The 23,209-nt window shown below is 41.7% G+C and overlaps 1 protein-coding gene across 1 annotated transcript in view; it reads right to left on the bottom strand.

Moving 5' to 3' along the window:
• Positions 1 to 2,453: 2,453 nt before the first annotated feature.
• Positions 2,454 to 23,209, bottom strand: part of SPOCK1 (SPARC (osteonectin), cwcv and kazal like domains proteoglycan 1) — a 470,125-nt gene continuing 449,369 nt past the window's right edge. Inside the window, exons 7-11 of the mRNA XM_019740366.3 lie at positions 22,973 to 23,089; positions 19,119 to 19,340; positions 13,759 to 13,821; positions 6,498 to 6,635; positions 2,454 to 6,001 (exon numbers count right to left, since the gene is read on the bottom strand). Of these exons, the coding sequence (XP_019595925.2) occupies positions 5,811 to 6,001; positions 6,498 to 6,635; positions 13,759 to 13,821; positions 19,119 to 19,340; positions 22,973 to 23,089 (731 nt within the window). The 3' untranslated portion in view covers positions 2,454 to 5,810. The remainder of the gene's footprint in view (positions 6,002 to 6,497; positions 6,636 to 13,758; positions 13,822 to 19,118; positions 19,341 to 22,972; positions 23,090 to 23,209) is intronic.

The raw sequence follows: 23,209 nt of genomic DNA on the forward strand, positions 1-23,209 counted from the left end.
CTGCCTTAGATACATAACTTAATATTTAATAATCTATATATCACTTGAGTTTTGTCCTCATACAACTAACGTTTTAGAAGTTTTGCTAAGTCAGTGCACGTGAAGTTATTTCATTCTTTTTTAAGTTTGTTTTGCTGCAGAGTATTCCAGATAACAGAGTAACTCAACGTACCCACTGACGGATAGTTTTGGCCCAGATTTCCTGTTCTAACAAATGCTGCAATGAATGGACTTTTACATGATTGTACAAGTAAATTGCTGTGTTTGTTTTTCCCCTCTAAGAATAATTACTGAGAAGTGGGATTACTGGGTTCTAGGTGTATACCTTTATTTTGATAGCTGTTGCCAAACTGCCCTCCACGTGGCTGCTCTGACTGGACAGTGTACAGCGTGTTCTTTACACCAGTCTCTCCTCAAAACTTGACATGATCAAGATTTTTATTTTCCCTCAGTGAAAACTGATAGATCATTGCTTTAATTTATGTTTCTCTGATCACGAGCGAGGGCAGGCATTGGTTTTCTTGCCATTTGTGTGTCTTTTATGAGTCACTTGTTTTTATCTTTTCCCCATTAGTCTGTTGGGCTGTATTTTTCTTACAGATTTGTGAGAGTTTAAGAATATTTTTATAGCCAATCCTTTATTTGTTTTATGTCACTGATGTCTTCTTTAGCCCCGTGTTTATCTTTTAAGTTTGTTTATGATGTGTTATTAACTTTTATGGAGGAGGAAAATTTATCAGTGTGTTGTTCCCTTACGGCTCATGTTTTAGGACTTATTGTCATAGGGATGTTTTAGTCTCTCATTTTGACTTTTTTAAGGTTTGAAATCGAGGTGTTGGTGGGACATTTGAGTAGAATGATCTAGATGGCAGGGATTATTTCAGGATGGAGTGGAAGTCGAAACCGAACTTGAGATACAGCTTGGGGGTTTCTCAGCGTGGAAGATACGGTGGACACCAATGGCATAGATAGGACTATCCAGAAGAAAGCACGTGAAGTTAAAGAGAGTGGGCCAGGGACACAAACCTGAGGAGCAGCGATATTGACAAAAGTGAGCGAACCAAAGGATATTCAAGAGACCTAGAAGGACTGGTCAGAGCGGTAGGAGGAAACCCGGGCAATGCTAGATAAAAGGAACCTTGTCACAGCCTTGCCTGTAACAAAGCTGCAGTCGTCATGGGTGTTGATGATGACGTCCAGCCACTTCTATTGTGACAGTCATTTATTTGTCTTCTTTTCAAGGAGACAATAACTTTACAGAGCAAGCGCCTGGCTTTATTCTCATTTATGTTCCTAGAACTGAATGGAGGAGGGGCTCTGCGCATGGCGGCATTCATCCATCTCACATATAATCTATAACTCTACAAATCTAATAAAATCTGTAAAGGCTTATTGAGTGAATAAGTTTCAAAATCTTCCCCTTTCCTTGAACCAATTTGTCAACAAAAATCTTAACAACTGACTAAGAATTGTGATAAGGTGCTGTGCCCTACCTGCTTACACAGTATATTTAACATTGGAGAACTAGCTCCCAGGTCTCTGTCCTTGGGTCCTGGCCTCTAATGGACCAAGACAGCATCCATGAAGCCTCAGCTTGAGAAATGTGATGTTTGACCTGCACACCTGGGCTGGTTTGGGAGGAATTTGGGGTGTGTTCACAAAGGCCAACTTCTCTTTCATGTGCCCTGCAACTACTCCGAGGCTTCAGATTGGCTGTTGTTCTCCTGAGGTTAGTTAGTTTGTGGATTTATGAAGCACCATTCCTTGAACTGTCAGACCGTGGATTGTCTGTAAAATACAGTCCATAGGGTAACGGAATTGAATTATTCATAAGATAGTTTCTACCTCAGCCTGTGGTGAAATTACTCACTCCGGGTATAATTAAGTCATAGACACACTGGCCTAAATGTGCATAAAGGTGGAAAGGAAATCATTCCTGCTCCAGTTTGGATGCTTTGTGATACTTGACGAGCATCTGGTATGTTGATCCATGAACTTAGGAGAACTCAGTGTCCCTGTAAAGGATAGAGGTTGTTTTTTTTTTTTTTGTTTTTTTTTTGTTGTTGTTGTTTTTCCCCAGGAGAATTGGAAAATAACTGACTGGGGAGGAAAGGAAGAGGCAGAATTGAAAAGGCTTAAGATTGTCAGCGGACGACAACAGTGAAGTCTGATAGGTAAGGACGAGGTAGCAAAGTTGAAGCCTGAGAGAGAGGAAAGCAGGAAAAAAGAAGGGTCAGGTGATATGGCTCTAGACTGCGCGGGTACAGAGCACGCACGCGCCCGAGTACACGGGGAGGAGCTGGGACAGGCCCGCCCTCCCGGACACAGAAGCCTTGACAGCGGGGCATGCTTTGGCTACACCCTGTGCCGGTTCATAGTGCTCTCCAGAGACCATGTGTGCACATGGCCTGGTGAGTTCCCATCCAACCTAACAAAACACAAACACCCAGATATTGCAGACAAATTAAAATTTATTGAGACAGACAAAAATGCACCTACTCAGGACTACAGTTAAGCAATTACTATTAACCAAAAAGTCGTGTTCACATTCCAGATAAGTCTACATGGAAAAGCATTCAGAATTCACTAGGTTTTTCTACTTCACTATTTCATCTACAATAGGGACAACAAACTGACACTCAGGATTTGGTGGGCTCTCATTACACTGCTACACATTGAACAGGGACAAACATCAGTGACTTTGAGAAAAAGGTATAAAAAGACCAAAACCACCCACTGTAGAAAGGGCTCTTGGATGTTACTGTACAATGTGGTCCAGGTAAAAAACAAATGTGAATGGCATCCTGGGAAAAGCAGAGGGGCAGACCTGGACAGACACGTTGTCATTCAGTGCTGGGCCCGGGAAAATGGGATTCACGAAGGGGAAACTGATACAAAACCTCCAGTTCAGCATTAAGGTATTTCCATGCCTAGAATATTTGTGGAAACAAAAAGACATTAATATGGCCAACAACTAACCATGGTGGGAGAAAATTCTGGGATTTAAGTTGAATGCTAAGGAAATGATATTAAATAAAAGAAGCATTTATGGAATAAGAATAAAACTATTCACTAAGGAGTTTCCAAAAATGAGTTAGTGAGGATTCAACTCAATACCTGTTGCAAACACAGGAATGGATTGTTACTGAAGCAGTTTTTTAAATAACGATTTTTATGTATACCTTGTCACTAGCTAAAGGACTCCTGCCAAAAGGAGGGAAACAAAAGAGTCTACTTCTAAGGCTAAAGTAACTAAAAAAAATCTAATCTTTAGTACTTTTCACAAGTGAAACTACTTTTCACAAGTGAAAAGTATTAAAGACCTGTAACAAATCAAACGCTGTCATGCCAAAGTGAGGCGTGAAAAGTGGTGTTAATGTTGCTCCATTGGTTTGGGGTTCTGGTCGTAGGAGGGCTTTTTATTTAATATTTTAATGAATCCAAATATATTCTTGGAATATCTCTGAAAATGAGCATCTCATTACCTTCCTGGGAATTGACTCCTGAGCACTCTTCTCCATCATTGAGTTAATGCTAAGGATTTTTAAGTGTCATCTTAATTTGACACTTGTCATAAGATAATTAGGCAAATTAAAATCAGTGGTTCGCTCTATTTCTACAAATTTCTATAAGTGAAAGCAATGTGTCAATTTTAATTTGTTCTTTTGTGCATTTTTCCAGGCTCAGAGGAGATAGTAACAGTGGTTTTCTTTGAGGGTCTAAACTGAGATCTTTTTTTTTAATGTCTTGATTCTTTTATATACTCTATTGTAATTTAGCTGCAATTAAGCACCTGTTTTCTAAATTATGATCTCAAAAATTCTGTGCAAGTTAGGAAAACAATATGAAAGCAGAGGTGATGGAGTTGAGATCCCAATGCAGAGCTTGCCCATGGTCTCCCTACACCTAGGGTCCTGGTGGTACTCGTGTCTGTCGGGCCTAAGGGATTTGCTACGTCAAGCATGTTCGTTTCCCATCTGAGACTAACTTTGGGGACAGTGCCTCTTTGTCCGGCCAATGCAAGGATTGGACAATGCTAGTTTGAGGCAGGCTGGTAAAATACAAAGAAATGGTCATTTGGGGTGGAGGGCCGGTCAGCTGCCGCTGAGATCGTGGTTTGGCTAAATATATGTTTTGCCTGAGTTTATGTGGTCTTCTCGTGGACGGACTGGCTGGAGCTCATGGAGTAGGGAAGAAAAATCCACGTGGGCCAGAGGGCCTTGCTGGGTGGCTGAGTAGGGCATCCGGGCAGGTGGAAACCGTGTGGGACAAGAGCTTAAGGGCCAGTGCTGAACTAAACGGGACCACTTGGAAGACTACTCTTTGGTACTTGTCCTTGTATCTGGGCCAGCTTGATAGGGAAAGAAATCCTAAAGACTACAGAGATGAAAACCCCACCGAATTTGGAGATGGACTCTAATAATACTTAGGGAAAAGAAACGCAAATGGTGAAGCACTTCCTTCATTCGTATCGGGACACTGGTGTGGGTGAGGGCATGGAGACAGGACGCGCTCTTACGAATCCAACCCTAGCTTCCATGTGCTGCTATGGAGCCCTTCCTAGGCCTCCCCCTGGGATTCTTTACAGATGGCGAGTGGTATAAAATCCACGCTGCTGTTGTACCCTCATCATGGTTGGCAGATAGAAAGTGGGCCAAAGCAAAACCTTGAGTTCAGAATCCTGCCTTTCCTTCTCCTAAGGAACAGCGTGGCACCGTGTTCTCGGTGAGCAGGGGGTATGTGCACATGCCTTAGAAAGAGCCCTTGAATAGGTAGGGGAGGAAGGACCTGCAGCGGATAGGACTGCTTCAGCCCACGGGGGGCTTTGAGCTGAAATGAAAGCGATGGCTTGTGAAGCTGCCCACGTGGGAGTCGCATGGCTTGTGGGAGCAAAGTGATTTAGGCAGACAGAGGCTCATCCCAATCCCAGAGGCTCCCAGTAACTCTGCTGGTGCACAGACAAGGAACCCCTCCGCCTGCAGGCTACAAGTGCCAACCGTTAGTGCAAAAAAGGACTTGATACAAATTTTGTATTCCAGAAATTGGGATCCAGGTCTGGACAAGCTGATAAACTTATCATTGTTTTTCCAATGAGTTTTTAATAGGTACCCAAACAGGTTTGCGGAGAGGTGTGTGTACCTTGCATACACATAGTCTCTTCTGTACATATATACATTTGTATGCATGTATGCATGTACAGAGAGAAGCATCCAGACACCATTTTTTTTAATAAAGAAAATCAGTTGCCCGAAGGGATTCTGGACTGAATTAAGGCTGTTGTTTGCAGGAAGCCAGATATAGTGACGTGAATAACTAACTTTTAATAATAGACACCAGGGGTGGTGGGGAGCAAAGGGACTAGAGTACACTGTGGTGTGTTTTCCACAACATTTACAAGACACAAGAAAAGCACTGAGACACCGTGAGGCTGGGAACCATGCTGTAATAACCACCAGCGTGGGTAGTCAAAAAGGGTCTTTGACATTTAGAGGGTGGGGCTCCCTGCACTGTCAGAATCCCACACACATCACATGCTCGTTGCAAACGTCTCATGGGAGGGAAGGAGGCTCTAATTCAGCCAGCCATTCCCCTGTCTAAAAACAAAACACTACACAACACCTTTCTTCCCACATGACCGTATGCAAAATCAGAATGCTCTGGGAACAAGGGCTTGTTCCCAAACCTTAGGTCGGGTAGAGAGAGCAACAATGGAGAAGAGACCTTGGTGCCGTGGAGTCTTAGATACAAATGCAGGAACAGGAAGTGACTTGCAATTGTGTGCCACCCTTGTGTCCTCTTCCTGGTGGGGACTACCATATGTACCCGACCTCGTCCTCTTTGTCATCGTCCTCGTCCTCGTCGTCCTCTGTCACTGCCCGGGTGTGCACCCTCAGCTTCCCCAGTCTGTCCTTTGGTCCCAGCTCCCGTTCGTCTTCTAGGTCATCCAGCAGGACCACTGAGCCGCCACTGCCAAAATCTCCTGAGGTCTCCTGTTCCTCTTCTGAAACATTAAGAAGGAAGAATGGATTTGAGGTTAGTTTCTGTTTGTACTTCATGAGCCCTGGCAGGGGTTCCCCTTGCATGGGACCTAACCACAGGGCAAAGCCATGTACTTGACTTTCCAAATGTGGGAGCATCCTTGTCCGGTGGGGTTAGTCTACATGGCATGGACCCCGAGCTTTGTTTGGATAGGAGCCCCAGAATTCTTGAGGTGCTTCTACCTTCATGGGAGGTTTATGATCCCAACTGAGAAGTGAAGGCAACTCAGTGGCCCTTGGCCGGCAGCAGTTCCTGACTCAGAAACTGCTGTCCAGCACGGCGGTCGTGGTGTGCTCCTGCCACTGGAAGAGCTAGCTGTGCATCCTCTCAGGTGATTTCCGTCATGAACTCACTGAGGGCCACAGGCACCTCTGAAATTCTCCTCCTCAGATGCTAACACGTGAGGACTGACAGGTCCTCGAGGTCATCGTGGGGCTGCCACAGAAGGCCGCACTCACCACAGCTCACCGCGCCCTGCTTCCTGGAGCCAGCCAGCTCGTTCCCGTATTTATCCACACACCAGCACTGCCCCGTACTGCCATGGCACTGCGTGGCTTTGTAATAGCCCTCCTCATTACAGCGAGGTATGAATGCTCCTAGGGGAAGCAGAAGTACAGAGATACTCAGCGTTACTGCCAGCCGAGACACGGAAGGGGCCACACGTCAGAGGGTATTGGCTGCAGGACTCGCAGGACAGAATGGGGTGGTTGGCTATTAGTAAGATGACACAGCCCTACGACTCGTTCAGGGTTGGACAGGGGTCCTCTATTCCTTCTTTGATGAGTTTTTTTTTCTCTTTAAATCATGAATATGTACTATTCTGACATAACTTTCATTTTTTTCTAGTTTTATTAACACACAGCACTGCATTAAATTTAAGGAGCACAGTACAATGATTCAGCTTAGATACACAGGGTGCCAAAAATATGTACACACATTTAAAGGAAGGAAAAAACTACTAAAATTGTAATACTCAACATATACCGACAACAAAAGATGAATAAAAGTCATGTGTATACATTTTTTTGGCACCCCCTGGTACATAGTGAAATGATAACACCGTAGGTTTAGTTAACACCTATCATCTCATATAGATATAAAAAAGGAAAAAAGTTTTCCTTGTGATGACTACTCTTGGAGATAAATACCTTACAGCGGTATTAACTACAGTCATCATGCATACGTTATATCCCTCGTACTTATTTATCTTGTAACTGGAAATTTGTACTTTTTGACACCCCTCCCCTGCCTCTGGTAACCACAAATCTGATCGCTTTTTCTATGGACTTGTTTTTTTTTAATTTAAGATTTCACATATAAGTGAGATCGTATAGTATTTGTCTTTCTCTGACTTATTTCACTTAGCATAATGCCCTCTAGCTCCATTCCACATTGTTGCAATTAGCAACATTTTCTGTTTTTATGGCTGAATAATATCCCTTTGGAGATTCACACACACGCACACATCACAACTGCTTTATCTATCCCTCAGTGATGGACACTTGGTTGTTTCCATATCTTGGCTATTGTAAGTAATACGGGAGTAAACATGGGGGTGCAGATATCCCTTCCAGTCGGTGTTTTGATGTTCTTCAGATAAATAACCAGAAATGGAATTGCTGGATCATGTAGTTTTCTTTTTAATTTTTTGAGGACCCTCCCTACTGTTTCCCATAGAGGCCGCAACGATTTACATTCCCACCAACAGTGCACAAGGGTTCGCTTTTCTCCACATCACCACCGGCATTTGTTATCTTTTTGATGAGAGCCGTTCTAACAGGCATGAGGTGCTCTCACTGTGGTTTTGACTTGCATTTCCCTGATGATTAGTGATGTTGAACACATTTTCATGTACCTGTTGGCCATTTGTATGTCTTCTGTGCAAAAAAATATCTATTCAGGTCCTTTGCCCATTTTTTAAGTGAATGATGATGATGATGATTTTTGCTATTGAGTTGTATGAGTTCTTTATATATTTTGGATACTAACCCCTTATCTGACATATGGTTTGCGTATATTTTTTTCCCATTCCACAGGTTGCCTTTTCACTTTGTTGATCATTTCTTTTTCTGTGCAGAAGCTTTTCAGTCTGATATAGCCCCACGTGTTTATTGCTTATTTTGTGGCTTGTGCTTTAGGTGTCACATCCAAAAAACGTCACTGCCAAGACCCAAGTCAAGAAGCTTTATTTTCATGTTTTCTTCTAGGAGTCTCATGGTTTCAGGACTCACACTGAAGTCTTTAGTTCATGTTGAGTTAATTTTTGTGAGTGGTACAAGATAGGGTTCTAGTTTCATTCTTTTACATGTAAATATCTAATTTCTGATTTTTCCAGCACCCTCTCCTGAACACACTGTCTTTCCTCCATGGAGTTTTCTGGGCCATTCGTCCTGTTCTGTCCCACTGGGCTGTGAGTCTGCCTTTACGTCAGCACCATAGCTTTATAATACAGCTGGAAACCAGGACATGTGGTGCTTCCTGCTTTGTGCTTCTTTCTCAGGATTGTTTTGGCTGTTATTTTGTGGTTCCATAAAAATTTCAGGATTGTCTTTTTCTACTGTACAGAATGCCACTGGACTCTTGATAGGGATTGTGTTGAATCTATAGATGGCTTTGGGTAGTATGGACATTTTAACATTATTAATTCTTCTGATCCAGAGGACACAAATACATGAAGATATCTTGTCATGTATTTGTGTCTTCTTTCATTTCTTTCATTAATGTCGTATGGTTTTCAGGGTAAGGCTCTTTTGCCTCCTTGGTTAAATTTATTCTTAAGCGTTTTATTTTTGATGCTATTGTAAGTAGATCAGTTTATTCCTTTTTCAGATAATTTGTTGTTAGTATATGCTACTGATTTTTGCATGCTAACTTTTCACCCTGACAAATTACTGAATTGGTTGATTAGAGCTAACAGTTTTTGGTGGAATCTTTAGGATTTTCTATATATAAAATCACGTCATCTGCAAATGCAAACAATGTTACTTCTTTCTTTCCAATTCTGATGCCTTCTATTTATTCATTTTTTGCTTAATTGTTCTGTCGGGGACTTCCAGGACTAGGTTGAATGGGAGTGGTGGGAGTGGGCACCCTTGTCCTGTTCCTAATATTAGAGGAAAAGATTTCAACCTTTCCCCATTGAGCATGATGTGAGCTGTGGGCTTGTCATATGTGGCCCTTATTATGCTGAGGTATGTTCTTCTATACCTAATTTGTTGTGTTTATCATGAACGAATGTTGAATTTAGTTTTCTAGTATTTTATTGGAGATTTTTTGCATCTATATTCATCAGGGATATCAGCCTGTACTTACAGTGTTTTTTTCTGGCTTTGGTGGCAGGCTGGTCTTGTAAAATGAATTTGGGAGTGTTCCCTCCTCTTCAATTTTTTGTGGAAGAGTTTAAGAAGGATTTTTGATTACTACTTCAGTCTCCTTACTAGTAATTGGTCTGTTCATATTTTCTATTACCTCTTGATTCAATAACTTTTTTTAACAATTGGTAAAATCATGGGTTTTTTTATCCTTTACATACTTTTATGTTTATCCTTTATTCACTTTTAATGAGATGACTTACCAGTGGTTCAATTTTAAAAATGTATGTCTTCGCTTTCCTGGAATAAATATACTACTTGGCCATGATACATTGTTATTGGAATACTACTGATTTGATTTGCTAATCTTTCTGCATCTGTGTTACTAAGCGATAGAGGCATAAACAATTCATACAATGATTCAAGTATTTTTCTATCTTTTTCTATATTCGAGACTGTTTGTATAAAATTAGAATCTCTTCCATGAAGGATTCACCCAGAAACATATCTTGGGCCTGGTGCCTATTGAGAGTAGCATTTGATTTAAATTAATTTCATGATTTTTTTTTTTTTAAATCTAGTTGGTTCTTCTGGTTCTTTGTGACCCAAATGTGCTAACTCAGTATCCATGGTAACTCAGTATCCATTTCAACTAGTTTTTCATGATTGCTATAAATTGGTTTATAGCAATGGTTCTAAAGTGTTCATACAGGACTAGCAGCTGGAAACATCTTAGAAAAGCAAATTCTTGGCCCCTCACCCAGACCTACTGAATCAGAAACTTTAAGAGTAGGACCCAACAAACTGCTTGAAAAAACTCTTGAAGTGATTGTGATGCCGGCTGAAGTTGCAGAACCCAAAGTGTACGGTATTCTCCTATAGCTGAGGTTTCACCCCACTTTTAAATTCATGAAAGTATTTGGGCCAAAGGTTTATCTATGTCATTGTTTTCTGCTTCAGTCTTAATCATCTTGGTACACAGTGTTTTGTGGTTTTTATTTCATCTCTGACTAATTATTTATAAAATTTGGCAATCTAATATTTGACTTCTACTTGTGTTGTAGCGAGTGAATTTGATCTGATTGTGTTTTGAGATTTGTTGAGTTTTCTTTTGTGGCATAAACCATGGCAAATATTTCATGTGTGTTTGAAAAGACTGGATGTTATATGCTTACAGGAATACACATATATGAATGCTAATTAATCATGTTCAGTTCTTCTGTAAACACCAATTTATGATATAATATGGTAAAAGGAAATTTCAGCAAGATGATATTGTCTTTGTTTTTAGAATCCATAATGAAAATAAGTCTTTACTATCTTTTAAAGTTTCTATATAATTGTTTTCTATGTAACTCACTTTAAAAAATACCAGTTGATAGTATCTAGTAAGTTAGACCCAGTCACATTTATTATAATTACAGATATGCTTGCTCTTATTTCTACTGCTCTATTTTGTGCTTTCTATTTTTCATTTCCCCTCTTTCCTGCCATTTGTTGAAATGATCATGTTTTCTATCATGCTTTCTTTATGCTATGTTTTTCTTCTAGAGGTTTAAAAACTACATATTCTATTTCTTATATTCTTGTTGCTATTTAAATGTTCCACTAAGAAGCATATTTTTCCTAATAAGATCTAAAGTTAATCTATGTTTTCTGCCTGAATAAACCAGACATTTACCACATTTTCTCATTGTCCCCAACAGTCTGCAATGTCAGCTTACTATCAAAACACTGATATAGGACATATTTATTTAGAGATTTAGCAGTGTGTCTTTTTTTCACAATTAATCCCTTCTGGGCTCATTTATCGTCTGTAGAGTAAATCCTTTAGTAAGTCTGGGGTTAGTAAGTTTACTGCATCCATGGCTTGAGAATACCTGTCATCACATTTGAATGTTCACTGGGATATATTTGACGTGCTAGGTTCAAAGTGATTTCCTCTCCACACTTTAAAGATATTTTCTTTTCTTAAATCAGTGTTGCTCATCTGGCTCTCATTTAACTACAGGGAATCTTTATTTATTACAGTTTTCGTTTTTCTTAGGGTGTCTGTTTCATGACTGTGTACTCGTCTTCACAGGGAATTCTGAGTGGGAGCTGAGGAAACAACAGTGTCTAACCCAGTGGAGACAGAGGTTTCTGCGTATTGCTGTGCCTTTCTACTCCCTAACTTTCTGAGTATAACTGGTTTTGAATTTACCTTTTATTTCATGGACTAGACCCCAGAAAGAAGGGTGGCATGGGAGACAGAGATTTCTTTTTTCAATTGGGGAAGGGGAACAGGACTTTATTGGGGAACAGTGTGTATTTCCAGGATTTTTTATTGGGGAACAGTAGTGTGTTTTTCCCAGGACTCATCTGCTCCTTCACAGTCAAGTTGTTGTTCTAGAGTGCAGCTCAGCTCCAGGTCCAGTCGCCGTTGTTAGTTGCAGGGGGCGCAGCCCACCATCCCTTGCGGGAGTCGAACCAGCAACATTGTGGTTGAGAGGACGCGCTCCAACCAGTTGAGCCATGTGGGCATCCAGAAGCTCAGCAGCAGCTCATTGACTCCATTCTAGTTGTGGAGGGAGCAGCTCACTGGCCCATGTGGGAATCGAACTGGTAGCCCTGTAGCCCAGAGCTCGAGCTCTAACCAACTGAGCCACCCGTCTGCTCCTAGACAGAGATTTTGAATTTGAATTTAACCCGATTCCAGGTGATTCTAAATACTATAAACCCTGAGCAATCCTGGCTATTCCAAGATGACCAGGCTCTGAGATCAGGATAGGAAGGTCCCCCCAGAAAACCATTCCTAAGTGGTAGGTGAGTCTGCTGATGCCACAATTGCAGTGGTGGTGCCACACTCTAACTTAGGGGCTCAGCACCGCTAGTCTTCAGAGAAGGAAAAGGAGATGCTTTCAATAACCAGAAGGCAGAGAGCTCTATTAGGTTGGTGCAAAAGTAATTGCAGTTTTTGCAATTATTTTTAACCTTTTAAAACTGCAGTTACGTTTGCACCAACTTAATATAAACAGATTCGCACACAAGATCTGCAAAGGAGAACAAGTAGAGAGGTGGGGAAATGTGGCTTCTCCTCCTTGAGCTGCAGTTGGAAAACAGTAGCACTTAATAAACAAAAACATATTAGGCCGAACCCCAGGTTGGTAAGTAGCAGGTGCTGCTCTAGATCTATAATGCCAGCGGATTACCACTTTTTCTAAGTAGGCAGCATTATAAATTGTAATTTGTTGTTTTATTTAGTTTTTTAATGGAAATGCCCCTGAATACACATGTATTAGATTTCACTATCTGAAAAATAACTTATAAGCAGATCAATCGTATTTTTATGAGTCAGACAAGAGTAACACGTCTATGGGGAGATGTGCTAAGGTCAGAGTCCTGCTAGGACAAAGGTAGGCATTTCATTCATGTGATCTGGAAAAAAAATACATTTTCTCTCAGACCACATGCCTTATAAATGTCTCATTCAGTGTCAGTTAATGAAGCAGTAAGAAGATACCCATAACCAATGGAAACAATTTTTTAAAAATAGCATTATACTAGTTCTACTGTAACTACCTGTGGACCTTAGACACATCACTCAAACCCAAGATAACCTGCCCCATGGAGGGCTCAGATCTGTAAGCACAAGTCCTCGCCCTGGAAAGGCCGATGGAAGAGGGATCTAGCCAATTGGCTTCAGATCAGAAAAAGGCCTCGTATCTTTTTACGGAGGAGCAGAACCTAGGCTGGTCAAATTCACAGCTTTGGAGTCCTTTCTGAGTTTAAGAGTGTTGTCAGATGTCGAAAGTCTGAGGCAAGCCACTGAAATGAGTCATTTTCCAAAGTAGAAGGAGTATGCACTCTGAGGTGACCCCAAAATTAAGAGGAGACATCGCCAGAGTTCACAGACTACCTCCATCTGACAAGCGAACTTGCCCATTTCAGTCAAGTAAATAGAATCACGTCCTTGAATCCTATCTCTGATAGATTTAGAAGGGAGTACAACTCATCTGTCTCCCTGAATGGACAACCTGATCTGGGGAATACAAGACATTCTATAATTTATAGGTGTCATAGTTTTAGAGTTGGAGGGACACTTGAGAGTTCCAGTCAATGGCTGTACTTGAAAGAAGAAAAAGCAAAGATTCATTGGAGCCAAAGATCAGGGAGGAGATTCCAGCCCTGGGGGACTTGTCCACCAGTCATGGGCTGACCTCTCCTCTTGCTAGTTCTCAATCAACTAAATTGTCCTCAGATTGTGTCCCGCTGATGGTGGCATATTACCAGCTGCCTGTCGGGGGTGAAGTGACGCATGTGTCTCATGAAACACTGGTCCCTAACTGAATAACCATTGCTGCATTCAGTGTTACAAGAGACATGGTTTAATTAGGTGTTTAAATGAGTGGCAAGAAATTGTACTTACCCAACAGGCTTTTCCCTTTGCTCAGCTTCTGAATCCTGTTCATTTCATTCTGGCAAGGGAGACCTAAAAAAATAATTTATGAAAGTCAGTTTCCAGATGGTATGAGATATAATCTCTAATGATTGGCTTCACTCTTAATGTGAAATGTAGACAATGACACACCTGGGAGTGGAATTACTCCATATGCTGTTACTATGTAGCAAAACAAATTCAAGCCATTAGTGTTACTAATTAAAATAACAACTTGTACCACGAGGTACTTAAAATAGTATTTGGGGGCTACTTGCATTGTACAGGAGTTTTTCTTCCCACCATCAAGCAAGCAAATAGCAGGTGTCTAATAGGTGGTTTGCTTTTTCCTTTATAGAAGGAAGTAAATAATCAGCTAAGATTTCCATGAGCTGAGAACCAGGACCCAAGCTTACAGTAGTAAGCTTACGTACTAATAAGTATGTGTTCTGAATCCATAGACCAACTAACCAGCACGAAGGTGACAAATACTTAATCTATGCCACCATGTCTTTCTGTAGGAGAAAAACAGGATTAGAATTGCTACTTCAAACCTTCTGGCTCATTATCAGGGAAAGCAAAACACAGACTTCAACGAACCAGCTATGAAGATACACAAGAGATCTAGAGAGCGTGTATAGAATTGTGAGGCCTTACCTCTAGGCTCTGCCACCTCATAGCTGAATGCTCTGGGCAAGCTTCTGTATCGCTCTCGTCTTCTCAGTCCCCCGTTATGTTATGAATGAGCACAAAACTGTCAGTTCTCAATGCAGGACTGACATGGTGGGAACCACGAGCCACGCGGTTAAGTGGGGCATATAAAAGTGTGTGGTTCTCTTTTACCTCCCAAAAGAAGAACTTACTTCCATTACAGGCAAAAAGAAAGGTGACCTCGCTCGTTCTTGAATCTTACCACGACTTGCTTTTGCAGATCCTGTGGCTCTGGGAGGTTGTGCTATTTGCTCAGGGTCCTCCACAGACACAGATGTTCTAACTCTCAGGGCACTGACTTTCTGCAGACCCCACACGTGCATCTACAGAGGCAGCATAAGTACCTATGCACCTATTTACAGCTCCTCCCCTGTGGATCTCCCAGTGCCACCTGGCCTTGCTGCATGTTCCTTGAGAGAAACTGGTTGTAAAATGCATTTTGTTGATTTCTTGGTGTAAGATACCAACTGAAAACAACAAAGAGAAGGGAAAACAAGTTCCATCTTCAGAGAAGGGAAAATAAGTTCCATCTTTGATGATTAAGGGTAGTATTTACGATGACAAATAATGAACATTTATTGAAGTCTAAGAATGTACCAGTGTGCTAGAACTTTACATCTTAGTTTAATCTTGACAACAACCATATTCAGTAGGTACCCATATTATTCCTGTTTTGCAAATGGAAATGCTTATCTCTGTAACTGTACAGAAATACAGAGAAGAAACTAGGCATTCAGAAGGCTGTTCCAGAAGAGAAGGAAAAATCAGTCATTCACATATAAAACACTGTCTCAGTTTTCTTTGAAACGAGTTTCTAAATTATAAGACCCCTCCCTCAAACTGTCCTACACGAATTTTTAAAACTCTGCTTATTGAAAGATAAGGAAAAGTAAATCAGACTGAGACCTACTGAAAATTGCTGCAAGAAAACCAGAGGAAAGAACAAAACAAAACTCCAGACGAAGAATTCATAACAGAACAATGTTTGCTGCTGAGCCGATGAAAATAATTACCAAAGATTTCTCTAAGTAGTGAAGGACACTAATGAAAAAGGGCTGTGTAAGAATAGAGAGGAAGGCACAGATACAAAGGCTCAAGGATAAAAATGACATAGAAAGAAAATTAAACAATTAAAGACATGAAGGCTCACGTCTGAAGCTACAAAACCCGATCATCCTGAGAAGAGACTCATCAAATGGAATGAAGTTTTACTGCTGGAGCGCAAAAGACGGTATCTCGAGAAAAAGTGATACAGACTGAGAAACACGAAGACATGTCCTGGGAAATTTGTATCCTTAAAAGGTAAAGAATCCTTTTGGCTTCCAGGCCAACTGGTTACACCACCAATAAAAAGGAAAGAAAAATTAATATGGGGTCACATCATTCTATATTTACACCCAGTGCTAGGAGAATAATATTTTTGAAAGATATCAAGGACAAACTGACTCCAGAAAGCTTATACTTAGCATCTTTTTGGTATAAAGAAAATATATTTTCAAATATTCAAGGACTGATTCAAAGAATATAATTCTGATGATGTTTTTGGAAAAAAAAAAAAAAAACACAAAAAAAAACACACACCTAAACTCAAACTTAGCTACAAAACTAAAGAGAATAATATCAAAAGCAGCCAACAAATCATCCTACCACATGAAAAGTTTAAAAGTGCACATCTTAGAGGCACACAGAGTCTTAACTGTAGCATTATCTACAAATTAACATAACAAAAATACCAGATATCAATACCTATGGTCTATAGCTAAACAATTACTTTGGAAAAAGAATTTAGCCTCAAGTACATACCTTAATAAACAGGAAATCATAATGAAATGTGGAAGTAAAATAAAAGTCCCAGAATTGGGTTAGGGACGGAGGTGGTAGGAACCTAACAAAAAAATAAAGAAACTAACTTAAGAAAAACGGGAGAAATACACAAAATGAGAAACAAACAGAAAGAGAACCACAACAAATTACCTTGTTCAACTCCTTCTGCATGCCACGTCCTGCCATAGGTGGGGTCCTGGCTTTCTTCAGTGGTTGCTGAAGGGGCAGCCTACCCAGAGACCCCCCAGGTGGCCAGCTCTGTCTATTGGTTAAGGCTGTAGCCTCACTATCAGGGCATTACACGCCCATGGGAAGCATTCACACAGAGGCTTCACTCAGGCTGAACTTGAACCCTGACTAAAGTCACAGGATTTTATATGAACTCCAGCCCAAAGCTATCGTTAAGTTTAATGCTGATCCACTACAAGCATGTCTACTGAAGTTAAAAAAAAAAAAAAGAAAAAAACATGGCTGTTATTGAGCATCAATTTGGAGGGACTAGCTGATGTGATTAGAAAAGAGAAGGAAATGAGGTATAGAAATTGAAAAGAAAAAAAAAATCATCACTATTTGCAGATGACAGACATGATTGCACAGCTGAAAAATCCAAGGAAACCAACCTGAATAACTAAACAAAATGGGGATTTAGTAAGGTGGCCGGGAACACAATTAATATTGAAACAACCACCAGTGAGGAAAGATAATGGGATATCATCAATTTCATGTACAACGGCAACAACGGTAAACATAAGGGAAGTATATTATCTGTGAGAACAAAACACGTAACTCCACTGGTTAATAGATACCATTCTGGAATAAAAAGACTCAATATTATATAACTATTAATTCTCACTAGATTAATCTAATTTTGCCTGATTCTAAAAATAATACCAATAAGAATTTTTTTTATTAAATAAACTCTAAAGCTCTAAAAGTTAAAATATATAAGACTATTCAGGAAAATTCTGAAAAATTAATGGTAAGGGAGGGTTGCACTACTAGGTATTAAAATGTATTGTAAAACAACTGTAACTTAAACAGTTTAGAACTGATTTATGAGTAGTTTGGTTAATAGGACAGAATACCCAGGAATAGACAGATATGCATATATCTGGTATATATCTTATATATGATAGAGAAGCATTTCAATTGGAGGCAGAAAGATGGATTAATTATGATTAGTCGACAAGTGACAGAAGAACTTGACCACCATCTCTGGGGAGGGGGGAGGGGCTGGGATCCTACTTGACCATCTGAAGAATCTAAAGTGATCCAAGATTGCAATAAACACACACACACACACACACACACACACACTAACCCCAAAAGTACTGAAGAGAAAACACAAAAACATTGCTTTACTATCTTAAAGTGGGAGATACTTTGCTAAACATAATGTAAGCTTTATGGCGTCTAAGACGCCATAAAATAAAAGATGGAGAAACTGGACTATCTTAAAATTTTCTTTCTAGCAAAAATACAGAGTTGAAATTGGTGGGGGAGGGGGGAGATTGCAATATGTATGACTAGAACAGTTCTAAGGTCCTTAGAGAAAATGCCTATTAAAAACAAACAAAAAAACACAACAACCTGATAGAAAAAAAGGTGTACGAAAACTAGACATTTCAAGGAAAAGGGGACTCAAGAGTCTCTCAAACAAAGATGTTCAACCTAAGTCATAATAAGAGAAATGAAATAAAGCCTATGAGGAAATATAATTTCCCTTGATTTGAAAACAATCACAAAGTTTGACAAGACCATGGAAAAATAGATATTCTTGTTTACTTGTTGCAATGTTACAACCTCTTGGAGGACAAATTGGAAACAATGCTAAAATTAAAAAATGCATGTGCCCTTCTGACCAGTGATTCTGCTTTTAGGACTGTATCTTATAATCCTATAAACATGCATGTCCTCACTTTCCAAGGATGTCCCTTCTGTGATGCCTACATCTTCTGCTGTGTGTGTGTGTGCGCTGTCTGAACACGCACACCTGTGTACCCAGTTTAGATGCTCTAATGTTAGTAGCTATGTTCCCTTCCTGCGGGTGGGTTCTGACAGCCTACTATATGTTATCCTGGAGCCCTGACCCACACTGCACCAGATCTTTCTGGGACTTGGGACTGGTCTGCGCCGGTCCTGTGAGCTGTGGTAAACCACAGGTAGGGTCCCCCCACTTCCCCCCAGGGAGCTGAGGCAAAGGGAAATAAAGCCGGACCCAGGCCCCTCAGGGAGACTCAGCTCCTGCCTCTGGATTCTGGAGAGTCTTCTAGTCCCTCGTCCGCACACCTGCAGGCTGCCTCTCCTGACGCTGTGTTACATGAGATAAGCCCTGTATTCTTTCCATACATTCCTCAAATCTTTCTGCTTCCTTCCTTCAGTTAGCCAGAGTTTAATTATAACCAAAATATCCTTGTCTAAGACACTCAGGATAAACCCATGCTATCCTAGAAAGGCTTGGTCTAAAGGGGATCGTGGAGAATCCATGTGACAATGGGAATTACGTAGCAAAGGTTTCTATACCCATTTTACAGATGAAAAAGCTGAGGCATAATATGGTTTAGAGATTTTCCCAAAAGGAAGACTGAAATAACAGACTCCTTGATTATGCTGTTGGGTTTTCTAATATACCATGCTCAAAGTGGAAATATGATCGGAGAAAAGAGCCTTTGGGTCTGCCATTAAATGGGATGAATGCTTTATTTTCTAGCTGTGTCCTTCTGCCCGCTTATCTCTACCTTCCTCCCCAGTATGTGGCACGTGGTCCTTCCCTGCCCTGCACAGCTGCCCTGGACCTCACCTCCCCACTCCCTTACCTCCAGGCTTCTGGAAACAGTAGCACCACTCGTTGTTTGAGAGCTTGCCATCCTTGAAGGAGTCGCAAGAGTTGAAGAGAGGCTTGATACAGGGCTCGTACTTATCCAGGTAGATGGCATTGATCTCTGAGTGGTCAAGCAGGAGGTCATAGTTCATGTCCAACTTGTTGAACATCCAGCCTAGGGAGTCCTTGCAGATGGGCAGGATGCTGGTGTCAAACCCTGCCGAGAGAAAGGCACTTGTCAGCTGCCGCCAAGCTGGGTCTCTCCTGCCCCAGGAAGAGGCCCAGGGCCCACTCCCAGGACCTCCCCCTCCAGGGGTATGGTCTCAGCGGCACTCTCCTAGAATATGTCTTCGTTGCTTTTTACATGAGACAATTTAAAATGCACAAAAACGGAAGTCAGCATTTGAGGAAAATATGTTCTAATGGGAATAAATCCCCAATGCTAATTTATCTGTGAGTAAATACGGGTTTTCATGTACTAGATCCTTAAAACAGGGCCTGAAAGGAAGAGTGCAAACATGGTGAGTTGTGGGACTACCTGATAGTACTGCAAACTATATTTTATATTTAAGGGGGAAAGCAATATTGGAAAAACCAAAACAAAGAGACGACTGTAAAAAGGATGGCAGTAAAATGAAACTGTGTGGCACAATCCAGAAGCCCTGATTATATCCTAGTGGACTGTTAAACCCAAGCAGTCTGAACATTAATGGGAAAACAAGCCAGCTTCCTGCCTCGGGTCCCCACGCTTCTTTTCTGCAGTCCCCTCAAGAGGTACATGATACGGAATCCAAACTGACGCAGACAATAATTTCTTTCTTATTTCCCTGGAGGAGTAGGAGTAGTTTTCTTAAAGAATTATTGGTTTCCACAATGGAAACTGTATGTACTCGAATAATAACACTGTGCTTAACACTTGGGATATGGAGTCTACTGTAGCCAAAGCCCAAGAAGGCACGCGCCAAATCGCAACGCTCGGCTTGCTTTCAGAATCCAAAGCACCATTCAATTTCAGGTTACTCCACAAGCTTGATTTCTAGGGCCGGCTTTATGTTCCTGGAAAAAATGATGCCAAAAGTGAACTTTCGTCTTAAGGTGCTCTGCTGAGCACTTTATGAATGATTATCTCACTGAGTCCCCCTAACAGTCCTATGAAATGATGCTGGGAGCTCTCAAGGCTTAAGTGACTTGCTCAGGGTCTGACAGTTGTGGAGCTGGGATGCAGACCCAGGCAGCCAACACTAAGGGTACATCCTCCATCTCCCCCCGCCCTCCCAGGGCTGTCTCTGCCTCGCCCCATGCATGACCCTCCTGCCCTGAGGACGTCCACTTGGCGAGGGTGCCATGTTTGAGGGTGGGCAGTGCATGGGGGAGGGGACACAGTGACTGCAAGTAAGGGTCCTGATAGAGTCGACCGCCTGCTCCTGGGGCTCCTCCCTACATCATGGTCATTGGGGTTCTCTGCTGCGTCACCAACCCCTGCTTAGCCAGTGGAACATAAGCCACAGCAAAGTGTGCCCACCCTTTTTAAAGCTGTGTCTCTACCAAAGGGTCTTCACTGTCCAGAAGCATGTAAAGCAGGGACAGGACCTCCCCGTGAGCTCCTGTAAAACCCAAGCTTCGGGTTATTGTAAATGCCTGTTATTAGACTCTAGACAAAGAGACTGTCTTCTTCCCTTCAGTAACCTCAGCCAATACAGGCACATAGTAAGTTCTCAATAAAAGTATTTGTCGAGAGAAATTTTCTAGCTATTGCAAAGTTCATGCCTGCAAACATTAAAATCTTTCCATTGTTAAATAGGTTCATTTTGATATCTTAGAGCATATATTACAACATCCTCTTTTTCAAGAAGAGAGACTCTAGGGACATGGTATAGCCTCTTCTTTGATTGAAGGTCACGATTGAACAATCTCTGTGACAATGGTGTCCTTAGAGTCTAAGGACAGTCACTTACTCTGGCACTAAGCGGCTCCACACTTTTTTGTATAGAACAGTTTATGTAACGTGCATCAGTTTTATAGGGTATTCATATTTTAATACATGGGAAAGAGGAGTTTACTGCTGACTGACCACCATAAAGAACTGGGCACTAATCTAAAGGTCAGGTGCACTTCACACCCATTTGGAAGGTTCTAGAAAAGAGGTACCTGCATCTGACATCTAAGGGGTGGTGGGGGGCACAGAGCAGCCCTTCTGATTGGCCCCACGCATGTGGGACTTGGAGGGTTCTATGGTTTCCCCTTCAGAATTCCTGAACTGACAAACATGCCTCTCCCACCTCTGGCCTTGTGGGCTGACTCAGCGTCACTCCTCTATGTTACTTTCACTACAGTTGCTTCAGGACAGCAAACCTAAAAGCCTCTTCAGGGACTCAGTTCACTTCTGGCCAAGGGCAGGTCTTTCACAGACTCCCCAGCTGTCTGCAGCAGGGAGGGTCTCCTGGGACTGGAGGCTGTGGAAGCAGCTCTCTGCACGTCAGTCTGCTCTTTGCTGAAAGGTTGCTGAAAGGGGCCAGCTGCTCCTGGGGGATCCCGGGAACAGTTTCTCCAGACCACCTGTGAATTAATTGTCTGCAAACTCCCAAGGAAGCCCTGGCAGCAACACAAAGAAACCATCTTACTTTCCGTTCCCCTCAGACACAACCACCGAGAACCACCCTATGGACATTTAGATTCTAGGACACAAACACGTTTCCCCTTAAGGCAAAAATTCCAAACTAGTGAAAGAACTGTCCCCTAGATCAGTATTCTCCACTAGTATCTATGGCTAGGAGCAACAAACAATAACCCAAAACTAAGGCTGAAGCCCTGGTTAAACTGTGGATTCCAGCAGCAAAACACTCCCGGTGGCTGAATCATTACATTGTGCTGTTGAGTTGTGCATTCTGTGCCCACTGGCCACCGTGTGGAGACACCTGTCCCCAACTAGCTGCCTTTGAGTCAGAGGCATCAAGAGCGCCCCCCAGAGTGCCAGTCTGAGGACCACTGTGAGTTTTCTCTCCAGTGTATGAAGAGGCTCTGAGTGTGGTCTCTGCCAGCTTAGTGATGGGGAGGACACGTGTCTGGGCGTTTGGGGCGTTTCTATGGAGAACAAAACGCGGTCTGACTCCTGTTCACAAAGCTGGATCACCAAAGACGTTTGCTACAATGTTGTTTAAAATAGCTGAACGTTAAGAACAAGTTCAGCGCTCCAAACTAAACGTCTATTTACACAAATTATGTTCTAGCCATACTTTGGGTGTCTGTATAGCTATTACAAAGCAGAATGCTACTCGACAACATAGAACGGTAGTCATAGCCTATTGTGAAATGATAAAAGGTCCTGAAACAGTCTGCAATGTGTATGTGTGTACACACCCACACGTTTTTTTCCCTATATGACAAGGAAATAGAAGTATGTACCACACCATGCTTAACAGATGTTAAAATGGTGGGTTTACAGATTTTTGTGTATTTTTATATATATTTTCCAAAATGTCTATACTAAACACATGATAACTTTGCGACCAGACTTTTAAAACTATAGCTGACCTTTGAACACCAGGTGTTTAGGACGCTGACCACCCACAGAGTTGAAAATCCGCATATAACTTAAGTCTGCCCTCTGCATACGCGGATTTCCAACCATGAATCCAAAACATGCATACGTCTTTGTACTGTCTTCATTCTAAGGCATTTTCCCCTCCTCTATAATTTAATATTTCTGACCTTGGGACATACTTTAAGTCAGTGTGTGTTTCATATAGTGCTTCTTTGTTTGCCCCAAAATGCTATTGCTCAGTCAACAATGTCTAATAACTTAGGAAATGTGGAATTTTAAATAAATTAGCAAGAGTAAAGTGGTCTTACGGCCTTGGGCTGTGTCGGAGCTGGTGGGCTTGATGACCCTGTTTGCATCCTCGTGAAGGGCTCCAAACCAGTCTTTCAGCCGGGAAGCCAGGTTCCTCAACTCCTTGTCTGTGCAGGCTGGAGAAAGGCAACGGGGAAAATCAGTCAGCTCGCGGTTTTGCTGCTCTTCTTAGCTGTGTCCTCACCACGCGGTGCCATCAGCAAAGCCAAGCCCAGACCAACCTCCCTGCCCCGCCA

This window comes from Rhinolophus sinicus, chromosome 5, assembly GCF_057876585.1.
Source record: "Rhinolophus sinicus isolate RSI-liver-muscle chromosome 5, RSI-T2T, whole genome shotgun sequence".
Lineage (NCBI taxonomy): Eukaryota > Metazoa > Chordata > Mammalia > Chiroptera > Rhinolophidae > Rhinolophus > Rhinolophus sinicus.